Genomic DNA, 15,955 nt, shown 5'->3' with positions numbered 1-15,955 from the left:
GTGGGAGATGATAGCTGGATGACTGATACACAGGGGGGGAGATGATAGCTGGATGGCTGATACACAGGGGGAGGTGATAGCTGGATGACTGATACACGGGGGGGGAGATGATAGCTGGATGGCTGATACACAGGGGGGGAGATGATAGCTGAATGGCTGATACACAGGGGTGGGAGATGATAGCTGGATGGCTGATACACAGGGGGGGAGATGATAGCTGGATGACTGATACACAGGGGGGTGGGGAGATGATAGCTGGATGACTGATACACAGGGGTGGGAGATGATAGCTGGATGACTGATACACAGGGGGGGAGATGATAGCTGGATGACTGATACACGGGGGGGGAGATGATAGCTGGATGACTGATACACAGGGGGGAGATGATAGCTGGATGACTGATACACAGGGGGGGAGATGATAGCTGGATGGCTGATACACAGGGGGGAGGTGATAGCTGGATGACTGATACACAGGGGGGGGGGGGAGATGATAGCTGGATGGCTGATACACAGGGGTGGGGGAGATGATAGCGGGATGGCTGATACAAAGGGGGGGGGAGATGATAGCTGGATGGCAGATACACAGGGTGGGAGATGATAACTGGATGGCTGATACACAGGGGGGGAGATGATAGCTGGATGGTTGATACACGGGGGGAGATGAAAGCTGGATGGTTGATACACGGGGGGAGATGATAGCTGGATGGTTGATACACAGGGGGGAGATGATAACTGGATGGCTGATACACAGGGGGGGGAGATGATTGCTGGATGACTGATACACAGGGGGGAGATGATAGCTGGATGGCTGATACACAGGGGTGGAGATGATTGCTGGATGACTGATACACGGGGGGGGAGGTGATAGCTGGATGGCTGATACACAGGGGGGGAGGTGATAGCTAGATGACTGATACACAAGGGGGGGGAGATGATAGCTGGATGTCACACATGAGTAGAAAGGACATAGCTAAGCGAGGCAATGCAGCACGTACAAGGAGGAACGGAGAGATAGCTGTATATGGAACACAAGAATGAAATCTAGCTATATACCTAACACAGGAGCTGAGTGAGAGATAGCCGTGGACCTCACATTAGCACACTGACCTTCTGTGAATGGGAGGGGGAGAAAAGCTTAACCCTTTAGCTTCCATATAATGTAAAACTTCACTGGTCTATAATATACAGAGTGGGTGCAAATTCCGGAAATAAACCCTGCAGTGTCATGCACCTCACAAATGTTACATGAATTGACGGTAAAAATAACTTTTAATAATGATATTTTAATAAGCAGAGACTGGGGAGCAGTGGTCACAGTGCTGTGTTTGCTGACCGGCACACAGGACATACATACAGAAACACAAAGTGCCACAACTACCTGCCACTAAAGTGATAACAGCAAGGGAAAGTACACATATTCAAATCTGCGCAGCCTCAAGCGTATAGGGTGGGCAACTACGAACCTCAAGAGCCACCAACAGGCCAGGTTTTCAGGATATCCCTGCTTCAGCACAGGTGGCTCAATTAGTGGCTCACTCAAAGCCTGAGCCACCTGTGCTTAAGTAGTCGAAGACTGAGCCACTTATTGAGAGACCTGTGCTGAAGCAGGGATATCCTGAAAACCTGACCTGTTGGAAAAGTCTTAAAGTCTTACTCACAATAAGGATGTAAGGGGTGCTGCCTAGGAGATATATATATAAATATAAATATATATATATATATATATATATAAATATATATATATATATATATATATATATATATATATATATATATATATATACTAGTGTGTATATATATATATTTCTCCTAGGCAGCACCCCTTACATCCTTATTGTGAGTAAGACTTTTCCAGTGGTTAACTTGACCTCTGCTTGTTCTATAATATACAGAGCGAATATATCAGCAAATGGCTGAGCACAGAATGTGAGTGCGTGTGTTATTTGTATATGCGCAACCATCCCCGTTACACCCCGCTCCTTCATTTCCCTCATCTCTACATAAATGTGACTATTAGAAACCCCTTTTCTTTCCCTAATGATGATGGACTCCCGAGAGAGGCGCCGTAACGAGATGGAAACCCCGCAATGAGTAGGAGAGACCCCGCGCCTGCATATTCCGCGTTGAATTCATTGCCTGTGTCTGAGAGACTGCAGCTTCTGTGCAGATCTGGGCCTGTCTCGCCCCCAGCGCCAGTGGAATATTACTAGGAATATTACTATGACTCCTTGATTTATTTTCACACTCGCTGTATCACTACTTTGGTATTTTCAAGTTTTCCCCCCTTCTTTGTGACGAGAAAAGGATGTATTTCGGATAACTCGCTCCCCTTCTTATTTTGATAGCATAAATATTTGTGAAATACAGTCCAAATGGCTTCGACTTTTACCATAATGAGTAATTGTGCAGTACTGCTACTTTTATTAAACCCCCGGGTGAGACTGAGAACTATGTGAGAGCTGAATGTAATAGTAATATTTGTTTCTTACATGGCGCTGACAGTGTCCCCAGCGTTGTATGTAGCATTTTGGAGGCCTAGCAAGTCCCTAGTCCAAAGAGCTATCAATCGTATTTTGATGCCAGAGAAACAGGGACATAAAATGACAAGCACAAGGTCACAAGGACTCAAACCGGGGTCGTTGCTGACCACTATCTATCATATATCTATCTGTCCCTTTTTATTTTACCAAAGAAGTGAAATTGTAAGTTTTGTACATTAAAAAAGTAGTGGTCCTCTGTCTGCACCCCCCACCCCCTTGCACCATCACACTATGACCTCTGCTTCTCTCCCCACAGGGTGGCCGCGTGGGTATCGGACCAGTCTTGAAGGAGATGTCTTCATCCCTCACCAACTGCTCTGGCCTGGAGCTTCCTCTGCACCACAAGGAGCTGCCACGCAGTGTCGACCGAGTGGACACCTTAAACCGGAGCCGAACAGACCACGCCTTGGGGTTCAGTTACATGGACCCTGAGGACTGTAACCTGACAGTGGAGGAACTGCGCATCAAGTATCTGGGCCCCTGTAGGTCCAGCTACTTTGCCCTGATCTGCGCAGTGTACCTACTGATCTTCGTGGTTGGGGCGGTGGGAAATACGCTCACCTGCATTGTGATCATCAAACACAAGATCATGAGGACTCCCACCAACTACTATCTGTTCAGCTTGGCTTTCTCCGACCTGCTGGTCCTCCTCCTGGGGATGCCCCTCGAGCTCTATGAGCTCTGGAGCAACTACCCGTTTCTCTTCGGAAACGGCGTCTGCTACTTCAAGACACTGCTCTTTGAGACAGTCTGCTTCGCCTCCATCTTGAATGTGACTGCGTTGAGCGTGGAGAGGTATATCGCCGTGGTGCACCCGCTGCGGGCCAAGTACGTGGTGACCAGGAACCACGCCAAGCGCGTCATCATCACCGTGTGGGTCGTGTCCATCCTGTGTTCCGTCCCCAACACCAGCCTCATCGGCATCCTCCACCTGGATGTGACGGGCCGTGGGTTGGTGCCTGGGTCTGCCACCTGCACCCTGGTGAGGCCCCGCTGGATTTACAACCTCATCATCCAGATCACCACCATCTTCTTCTTCTTCCTGCCCATGGGTACCATCAGCATCCTCTACCTGCTCATCGGCCTCCGGCTGAAGAGGGAGAAGATGCTCCAGGTTCTAGAGGCCAGATCCGGGGGAGATGGAGACAGCTACCAGAATGTGAGGCTGCAGCAGGAGAAGAGCCGGAGGAGACAGGTGACAAAGATGCTGTGTAAGTCTGCAGAGGGGAAGAGGAGGGAGGTACAGAGGTAACGCAACTTCTACAGGGCACCATCATATTGACTAAGTGGTGCGACTCTATTAGACATTAGAGACCTACCAACATGGCTTCATAACCATGTGAATGTGATGTAACGTGTCTTCTGCATGGAGGACGTGTCTTATGGAGTAACCCTGCTTAGGAAATAGTTGGTGGCACTGGGGCGAATGCTCAGGGGGGTCCTTATTTATGCAAGTGCACTAAAATGATTGTCCTGTTTAGTATGGAATATGAGCCCTAGTGGGGTGTGAAGAAGCTATGGTTATTGTGCAGTCAGAGGGACACGAGCAGCACAAACAAGTCACAAACTTCGCCCCCTTTCTGCCAGAGGTGCCTGTAACACGTTTGGTTTTCTAAGAGAATGGGAAGCAGGGGGTCCCCAGAGTGGTTCATTTTCAGCTCTGGGGACCCTGTGGATCTAGAGATACATTCCAGGTCCTTCCCAGGTGGTATAAATACCTGCATCACATGTTATTCCTTGTGGCACATCTCACGCGGGGCATTTAATAACCCGGCAGTTATTCCAGGGGGTCCGTCGCTTTACGGGCAATGGTTTCTATTCTTGGAGGTCTATAACGACGAGGACGGGTGTTATTGGCACATCACATAAAACAGGGTATAAAACACAGTGTTTTATGTGATGTGTCAGCGCATTTTCCGTGTCGCTGCAAGCTCCCGCCCTTGGTTTTTCCTGCGCGCTGTGCACCGCCACTCCATCCTCGCTGTTATACATAGTACTTTACCGAATGGCTTTCATTGAAAAAGAGCCAGTAGAGGTACTCACGGATCCCTGTAGGTGTGGGCTTCTGTTGGCGTGCTCCAGCCGTAAGGAGGTATAGGGAGGCGTTATATGGAGTAACAGGAAAAGGTATAGGGGGAGGTTATATGGAGTGAGAGGAGGAGGTATAGGGAGGCGTTATATGGAGTGATAGGAGGAGATATAGGGGGAGGTTATATGGAGTGAGAGTAGGAGGTATAGGGAGGCATTATATGGAGTAACAGGAAAAGGTATAGGGGGAGGTTATATGGAGTGAGAGGAGGAGGTATAGGGAGAGGTTATATGGGGTGAGAGGAGGAGGTATAGGGAGCGGATATATAATATGGGGCAATAGAAGGAGTTATAGAGCGAGGTTATATGGAGATTCTCTGAATCAAATGAAAGCGGGAAGCATCAATTTTTCTTTTTGTTTGGATACGTGATTCACACTCTGAGCGCGGGGTCAGTGATCTCACCTGTCAAGTGGAAAATGTATGTAATCACTGGAGAAAGTGTTTATTAGCTATTAAAGGGCAGTGTGGGATGTGCGATGTGCGATGTTGCTGCAATACCAAAGGCGAATACAGAGCAAGAAGGGGGAGACGGTTGAATACGTGAGGGGGGCATCGATAATTCTAAATCTATCATTAGTTCGGTCTGCTGTTGTGTATAGCAATATCACTGCATATAGCACCATTTAATAACTGGGCCTATATTATATATATATAACACACACACACACACACACACACACACACACACACACACACACACACACACACACACACACACACACACACACACACACACACACACACACACACACACACACACACACACACACACACACACACACACACACACATCCGCAGCCCTCTATGGTAAGTATCCAATGTAACAAAAGATTTAATGCATCAAATTAACATCAGGGGTGAAGTACAGGGAAAAATGGAGCCTTGTTTCGGACTTCTTTTGTCAAGCCCCCTGACAAAGGACAGGGAGGTCCAAGACGTTGCTGCATTTCCCCCTGTACTTCACCCCTGGTGTTAATTTGATGCATTAAACCTTTGTTACATTGGATACTTACCAGGGAGCGCTGCGGGCCTTTATTCCTGTTTATCTATCGTTGTCGCTGGATGGTGATCCCGGCTGCACTGCCAGCACCCTGCTCCTAAAGAGACGTTATTTGTCCTACTCTTGCCCAATTAGAGTGCCCTGAACAGTGTGTGTGTATATGCATATGTGTATGTGTATATGTATATATGTATATGTATGGTGAAAGGCGGGGTTGCAGACCTGCCTAAGACATGCAGATGAGCATACAGTTGTATTTACATTTATATATATATATATATATCAAATGGAAATATTACTGTGTGCTCATTTGCATGTCTTAGACAGGTCTGCAACCCCGCCTTTCACCATTATCAACCAGCATACAGTGCTTTCATTGCAGCAAGGGATTCTGGGAAATGGCATGCAAATGAGCACACAGTGCCACTTTTTGCTTCCAATCCATTTTGACATGGATTCCTATAAGCCAAGGCTTGCTGCATTACACAGTTTTCAGCACCACCTCGGTTAAGATGCATAGCCAGTAAACCCACCCACAGACAGCCGTTCCGACCTTTTGGGTCTCATCAGTGTGAGGGTGGTTATACTGGCTTTGCAATTCGAAGCACTGGACAGGCATCCACCACATATTATTTAAGTTATGGTGGGTAAAAAAAAGTGAGAAACCCCCCAGAATCCCTTGCTGCAGTGGAAGCACTGTGTGCTGGGTGATAATGGTGAAAGGCAGGGCTGCATGTCATTTCCCAGAATCCCTTGCTGCAGTGGAAGCACTGTGTGCTGGGTGATAATGGTGAAAGGCAGGGCTGCAGACCTGTCTAAGACATGCACATTTGCATACAGTAATATTTCCATTTGCTATATGCTTTACTGTGAAAGGTTTTTGTCACTTTTTTTTACTCACCATAACTTAACTAATGTGTATATATATGAGACAGACAATAGTAGCGCCACTAGATATGGTATAGTGAGATATAGCAAAGTTATTTCCAATAATAAACATATAATAAAAATATCTCTATTAGCAGAAAGAAATATCTAAATAAATCAATAACATCATTAAATAAAAAAATGTATACTGATCCACTCCTAGAAAGATCCAGTCCGATGATTACGCTTTTATGGGTTAGATGAGGCAGCTTTCAAATGGAGAACCACGTCCAGAATAAATGTAAAAAAAACCAAGAGAGAGCGCGCAGCCCATAGCGTGAAAACGTACAAATATAATAATAAAAATAGAGGAGAGGGAACGAGCTCACTCACAAACAGAATAAAAATGCAAACATTGTAAATATCACCACCACGGATCAGCAAGGAGTCTCCTCCACACACTCACACACTCCCACACACTCACATCCCCAGGCACGGGGACACATCCCACACACTCACATCCCCAGGCACTGGGACACATCACACACTCACATCCCCAGGCACGGGGACACATCCCACACACTCACATCCCCAGGCACGGGGACACATCCCACACACTCACATCCCCAGGCACGGGGACACATCACACACTCACTTCCCCAGGCACGGGGACACATCACACACACTCACATCCCCAGGCACGGGGACACATCACACACTCACTTCCCCAGGCACAGGGACACATCACACACACTCACATACCCAGGCACAGGGACCCATCCCACACACTCACATCCCCAGGCACTGGGACACATCACACACTCACATACCCAGGCACAGGGACACATCCCACACACTCACATACCCAGGCACAGGGACCCATCCCACACACTCACATCCCCAGGCACTGGGACACATCACACACTCACATACCCAGGCACAGGGACACATCCCACACACTCACATCCCCAGGCACGGGGACACATCACACACTCACATCCCCAGGCACTGGGACACATCACACACTCACATCCCCAAGCACAGGGACACATCACACACACTCACATCCCCAGGCACGGGGACCCATCCCACACACTCACATCCCCAGGCACGTGGACACATCACACACACTCACATCCCCAGGCACAGGGACACATCCCACACACTCACATCCCCAGGCACCGGGACACATCACACACACTCACATCCCCAGGCACAGGGACACATCCCACTCACTCACATCCCCAGGCACGGGGACACATCACACACTCACATCCCCAGGCACAGGGACACATCCCACACACTCACATCCCCAGGCACAGGGACACATCCCACACACTCACATCCCCAGGCACGGGGACACATCCCACACTCACATCCCCAGGCACGGGGACACATCCCACACACTCACATCCCCAGGCACAGGGACACATCACACACACTCACATCCCCAGGCACAGGGACACATCCCACACACTCACATCCCCAGGCACAGGGACACATCACACACACTCACATCCCCAGGCACTGGGACACATCACACACTCACATCCCCAGGCACAGGGACACATCCCACACACTCACATCCCCAGGCACTGGGACACATCCCACACACTCACATCCCCAGGCACTGGGACACATCACACACTCACATCCCCAGGCACAGGACCCATCCCACACACTCACATCCCCAGGCACAGGACCCATCCCACACACTCACATCCCCAGGCACAGGACCCATCCCACACACTCACATCCCCAGGCACAGGACCCATCCCACACACTCACATCCCCAGGCACGGGGACACATCCCACACTCACATCCCCAGGCACTGGGACACATCACACACTCACATCCCCAGGCACAGGGACACATCCCACACACTCACATACCCAGGCACAGGGACCCATCCCACACACTCACATCCCCAGGCACGGGGACACATCCCACACACTCACATCCCCAGGCACAGGGACCCATCCCACACACTCACATCCCCAGGCACGGGGACACATCCCACACACTCACATCCCCAGGCACAGGGACACATCCCACACACTCACATCCCCAGGCACGGGGACACATCCCACACTCACATCCCCAGGCACGGGGACACATCCCACACACTCACATCCCCAGGCACAGGGACACATCCCACACACTCACATCCCCGGGCACTGGGACACATCCCACACACTCACATCCCCAGGCACAGGGACACATCACACACTCACATCCCCAGGCACAGGGACACATCACACACACTCACATACCCAGGCACAGGGACACATCCCACACTCACATCCCCAGGCACAGGGACACATCCCACACACTCACATCCCCAGGCACTGGGACACATCACACACTCACATCCCCAGGCACGGGGACACATCCCAAACACTCACATCCCCAGGCACAGGGACACATCACACACACTCACATCCCCAGGCACGGGGACACATCCCACACACTCACATCCCCAGGCACGGGGACACATCCCACACACTCACATCCCCAGGCACTGGGACACATCACACACACTCACATCCCCAGGCACTGGGACACATCCCACACTCACATCCCCAGGCACTGGGACACATCACACACACTCACATCCCCAGGCACGGGGACACATCCCACACACTCACATCCCCAGGCACGGGGACACATCCCACACACTCACATCCCCAGGCACGGGGACACATCCCACACTCACATCCCCAGGCACGGGGACACATCCCACACTCACATCCCCAGGCACGGGGACACATCCCACACTCACATCCCCAGGCACGGGGACACATCCCACACTCACATCCCCAGGCACGGGGACACATCACACACACTCACATCCCCAGGCACTGGGACACATCCCACACACTCACATCCCCAGGCACGGGGACACATCCCACACTCACATCCCCAGGCACGGGGACACATCCCACACTCACATCCCCAGGCACGGGGACACATCACACACACTCACATCCCCAGGCACAGGGACACATCCCACACACTCACATACCCAGGCACAGGGACACATCCCACACTCACATCCCCAGGCACAGGGACACATCACACACTCACATCCCCAGGCACAGGGACACATCCCACACACTCACATCCCCAGGCACGGGGACACATCCCACACACTCACGTCTCCAGGCACGGGGACACATCCCACACTCACATCCCCAGGCACTGGGACACATCCCACACACTCACATCCCCAGGCACACATCACACACACTCACATCCCCGGGCACTGGGACACATCACACACTCACATCCCCAGGCACTGGGACACATCCCACACACTCACATCCCCAGGCACAGGGACACATCCCAAACACTCACATCCCCGGGCACGGGGACACATCCCACACTCACATCCCCAGGCACAGGGACACATCCCACACACTCACATCCCCAGGCACGGGGACACATCCCACACACTCACATCCCCAGGCACGGGGACACATCCCACACTCACATCCCCAGGCACGGGGACACATCCCACACTCACATCCCCAGGCACGGGGACACATCCCACACTCACATCCCCAGGCACGGGGACACATCCCACACTCACATCCCCAGGCACGGGGACACATCACACACACTCACATCCCCAGGCACTGGGACACATCCCACACACTCACATCCCCAGGCACGGGGACACATCCCACACACTCACGTCTCCAGGCACAGGGACACATCCCAAACACTCACATCCCCGGGCACGGGGACACATCCCACACTCACATCCCCAGGCATGGGGACACATCCCACACACTCACGTCTCCAGGCACAGGGACACATCCCAAACACTCACATCCCCAGGCACAGGGACCCCACACACACTCACATCCCCAGGCACAGGGACACATCCCACACACTCACATACCCAGGCACGGGGACACATCCCACACTCACATCCCCAGGCACAGGGACACATCCCACACACTCACATCCCCAGGCACGGGGACACATCCCACACACTCACATCCCCAGGCACGGGGACACATCCCACACTCACATCCCCAGGCACGGGGACACATCCCACACACTCACATCCCCAGGCACTGGGACACATCCCACACACTCACATCCCCAGGCACGGGGACACATCCCACACTCACATCCCCAGGCACAGGGACACATCACACACACTCACATCCCCAGGCACGGGGACACATCCCACACTCACATCCCCAGGCACGGGGACACATCCCACACTCACATCCCCAGGCACGGGGACACATCCCACACTCACATCCCCAGGCACGGGGACACATCCCACACTCACATCCCCAGGCACGGGGACACATCCCACACTCACATCCCCAGGCACGGGGACACATCCCACACACTCACATCCCCAGGCACCCGGACACATCACACACACTCACATCCCCAGGCACAGGACCCATCCCACACACTCACATCCCCAGGCACGGGGACACATCACACACTCACATACCCAGGCACAGGGACACATCACACACTCACATCCCCAGGCACAGGGACACATCCCACACACTCACATCCCCAGGCACAGGGACCCATCCCACACACTCACATCCCCGGGCACTGGGACACATCACACACCCTCACATCCCCAGGCACGGGGACACATCACACACTCACATCCCCAGGCACTGGGACACATCACACACTCACATCCCCAGGCACAGGGACACATCCCACACACTCACATACCCAGGCACGGGGACACATCACACACTCACATCCCCAGGCACGGGGACACATCACACACTCACATCCCCAGGCACTGGGACACATCACACACTCACATCCCCAGGCACAGGGACACATCCCACACACTCACATACCCAGGCACAGGGACCCATCCCACACACTCACATCCCCAGGCACGGGGACACATCACACACTCACATCCCCAGGCACTGGGACACATCCCACACTCACATCCCCAGGCACGGGGACACATCCCACACACTCACATCCCCAGGCACGGGGACACATCCCACACTCACATCCCCAGGCACGGGGACACATCCCACACTCACATCCCCAGGCACGGGGACACATCCCACACTCACATCCCCAGGCACGGGGACACATCCCACACCCCCAGGCACTGGGACACATCCCACACTCACATCCCCAGGCACAGGGACACATCCCACACACTCACATCCCCAGGCACGGGGACACATCACACACACTCACGTCTCCAGGCACTGGGACACATCACACACTCACATCCCCAGGCACTGGGACACATCCCACACACTCACATCCCCAGGCACGGGGACACATCCCACACTCACATCCCCAGGCACGGGGACACATCCCACACTCACATCCCCAGGCACGGGGACACATCCCACACTCACATCCCCAGGCACGGGGACACATCCCACACACTCACATCCCCAGGCACCCGGACACATCACACACACTCACATCCCCAGGCACGGGGACACATCCCACACTCACATCCCCAGGCACGGGGACACATCACACACACTCACATCCCCAGGCACGGTGACACATCACACACACTCACATCCCCAGGCACGCGGACACATCACACACACTCACATCCCCAGGCACGCGGACACATCACACACACTCACATCCCCAGGCACGCGGACACATCACACACACTCACATCCCCAGGCACGCGGACACATCACACACACTCACATCCCCAGGCACGCGGACACATCACACACACTCACATCCCCAGGCACAGGGACACATCCCACACACTCACATCCCCAGGCACGGGGACACATCCCACACTCACATCCCCAGGCACAGGGACACATCCCACACACTCACATCCCCAGGCACGGGGACACATCACACGCACTCACATCCCCAGGCACAGGGACACATCCCACACACTCACATACCCAGGCACAGGGACACATCCCACACTCACATCCCCAGGCACTGGGACACATCCCACACTCACATCCCCAGGCACTGGGACACATCCCACACACTCACATCCCCAGGCACAGGGACACATCCCACACACTCACATCCCCAGGCACAGGGACACATCCCACACACTCACATCCCCAGGCACAGGGACACATCACACACACTCACATCCCCAGGCACAGGGACACATCCCACACACTCACATCCCCAGGCACAGGGACACATCCCACACACTCACATCCCCAGGCACAGGGACACATCCCACACACTCACATCCCCAGGCACAGGGACACATCCCACACTCACATCCCCAGGCACGGGGACACATCCCACACTCACATCCCCAGGCACAGGGACACATCACACACACTCACATCCCCAGGCACGGGGACACATCACACACTCACATCCCCAGGCACAGGGACACATCCCACACACTCACATCCCCAGGCACAGGGACCCATCCGACACTCACATCCCCAGGCACGGGGACCCCACACACACTCACATCCCCAGGCACGGGGACCCCACACACACTCACATCCCCAGGCACGGGGACACATCACACACACTCACATCCCCAGGCACTGGGACACATCACACACACTCACATCCCCAGGCACGGGGACACATCCCACACACTCACATCCCCAGGCACGGGGACACATCCCACACACTCACATCCCCAGGCACGGGGACACATCACACACTCACATCCCCAGGCACGGGGACACATCCCACACTCACATCCCCAGACACAGGGACCCATCCCACACACTCACATCCCCAGGCACGGGGACACATCACACACACTCACATCCCCAGGCACGGGGACACATCACACACTCACATCCCCAGGCACGGGGACACATCCCACACACTCAGATCCCCAGGCACTGGGACACATCCCACACACTCACATCCCCAGGCACGGGGACACATCACACACTCACATCCCCAGGCACAGGGACACATCACACACACTCACATACCCAGGCACAGGACCCATCCCACACACTCACATCCCCAGGCACTGGGACACATCACACACTCACATCCCCAGGCACAGGGACACATCCCACACACTCACATACCCAGGCACAGGGACCCATCCCACACACTCACATCCCCAGGCACGGGGACACATCACACACTCACATCCCCAGGCACGGGGACACATCACACACTCACATCCCCAGGCACGGGGACACATCACACACTCACATCCCCAGGCACTGGGACACATCCCACACTCACATCCCCGGGCACTGGGACACATCCCACACACTCACATCCCCAGGCACGGGGACACATCCCACACACTCACATCCCCAGGCACTGGGACACATCCCACACACTCACATCCCCAGGCACGGGGACACATCACACACTCACATCCCCAGGCACGGGGACACATCCCACACATACTCACATCCCCAGGCACAGGGACCCATCACACACACTCACATCCCCAGGCACGGGGACACATCACACACTCACATCCCCAGGCACAGGGACACATCCCACACACTCACATCCCCAGGCACGGGGACCCATCCGACACTCACATCCCCAGGCACGGGGACACATCCCACACACTCACATCCCCAGGCACGGGGACCCATCCGACACTCACATCCCCAGGCACGGGGACACATCACACACACTCACATCCCCAGGCACGGGGACACATCCCACACACTCACATCCCCAGGCACTGGGACACATCCCACACTCACATCCCCAGGCACGGGGACACATCACACACACTCACATCCCCAGGCACGCGGACACATCCCACACTCACATCCCCAGGCACTGGGACACATCCCACACACTCACATCCCCAGGCACGGGGACACATCCCACACACTCACATCCCCAGGCACGGGGACACATCCCACACACTCACATCCCCAGGCACAGGGACACATCACACACACTCACATCCCCAGGCACGGGGACACATCCCACACTCACATACCCAGGCACAGGGACACATCCCACACACTCACATCCCCAGGCACGCGGACACATCACACACTCACATCCCCAGGCACGGGGACACATCACACACACTCACATCCCCAGGCACAGGGACACATCACACACACTCACATCCCCAGGCACGGGGACACATCCCACACTCACATACCCAGGCACAGGGACACATCCCACACACTCACATCCCCAGGCACGCGGACACATCACACACACTCACATCCCCAGGCACGGGGACACATCACACACACTCACATCCCCAGGCACGGGGACACATCACACACTCACATCCCCAGGCACAGGGACACATCCCACACACTCACATCCCCAGGCACTGGGACACATCCCACACTCACATCCCCAGGCACGGGGACCCATCCCACACACTCACATCCCCAGGCACGGGGACACATCACACACACTCACATCCCCAGGCACTGGGACACATCCCACACACTCACATCCCCAGGCACGGGGACACATCCCACACTCACATCCCCAGGCACGGGGACACATCCCACACTCACATCCCCAGGCACGGGGACACATCACACACACTCACATCCCCAGGCACCCGGACACATCACACACACTCACATCCCCAGGCACAGGACCCATCCCACACACTCACATCCCCAGGCACTGGGACACATCACACACTCACATCCCCAGGCACAGGGACACATCCCACACACTCACATACCCAGGCACAGGGACCCATCCCACACACTCACATCCCCCGGCACGGGGACACATCACACACTCACATCCCCAGGCACTGGGACACATCCCACACTCACATCCCCAGGCACGGGGACACATCCCACACTCACATCCCCAGGCACTGGGACACATCCCACACTCACATCCCCAGGCACTGGGACACATCACACACTCACATACCCAGGCACAGGGACACATCCCACACACTCACATCCCCAGGCACGGGGACACATCCCACACACTCACATCCCCAGGCACGGGGACACATCACACACACTCACGTCTCCAGGCACTGGGGACACATCACACACTCACATCCCCAGGCACTGGGACACATCCCACACACTCACATCCCCAGGCACTGGGACACATCACACACTCACATCCCCAGGCACTGGGACACATCACACACACTCACATCCCCAGGCACAGGGACACATCCCACACACTCACATCCCCAGGCACGGGGACACATCCCACACGCACATCCCCGGGCACGGGGACACATCCCACACTCACATCCCCAGGCACGGGGACACATCCCACACACTCACATCCCCAGGCACGGGGACACATCCCACACTCACATCCCCAGGCACGGGGACACATCCCACACTCACATCCCCAGGCACGGGGACACATCCCACACTCACATCCCCAGGCACGGGGACACATCCCACACACTCACATCCCCAGGCACCCGGACACATCACACACACTCACATCCCCAGGCACGGGGACACATCCCACACTCACATCCCCAGGCACGGGGACACATCACACACAC

At 54.7% G+C, this 15,955-nt stretch overlaps 1 protein-coding gene across 1 annotated transcript in view; it reads left to right on the top strand.

The window, feature by feature from the left end:
* The window catches only part of NMUR1 (neuromedin U receptor 1), a 47,931-nt gene that overhangs the window by 12,535 nt on the left and 19,441 nt on the right, over window positions 1-15,955 (top strand). Inside the window, exon 2 of the mRNA XM_075570962.1 lies at window positions 2,800-3,754. Within this exon, the coding sequence (XP_075427077.1) occupies window positions 2,836-3,754 (919 nt within the window). The 5' untranslated portion in view covers window positions 2,800-2,835. The remainder of the gene's footprint in view (window positions 1-2,799; window positions 3,755-15,955) is intronic.

This window comes from Ascaphus truei, chromosome 14, assembly GCF_040206685.1.
Source record: "Ascaphus truei isolate aAscTru1 chromosome 14, aAscTru1.hap1, whole genome shotgun sequence".
Classification (NCBI taxonomy): Eukaryota; Metazoa; Chordata; class Amphibia; order Anura; family Ascaphidae; genus Ascaphus; species Ascaphus truei.
This window is presented reverse-complemented; position numbering and strand designations above follow the sequence as displayed.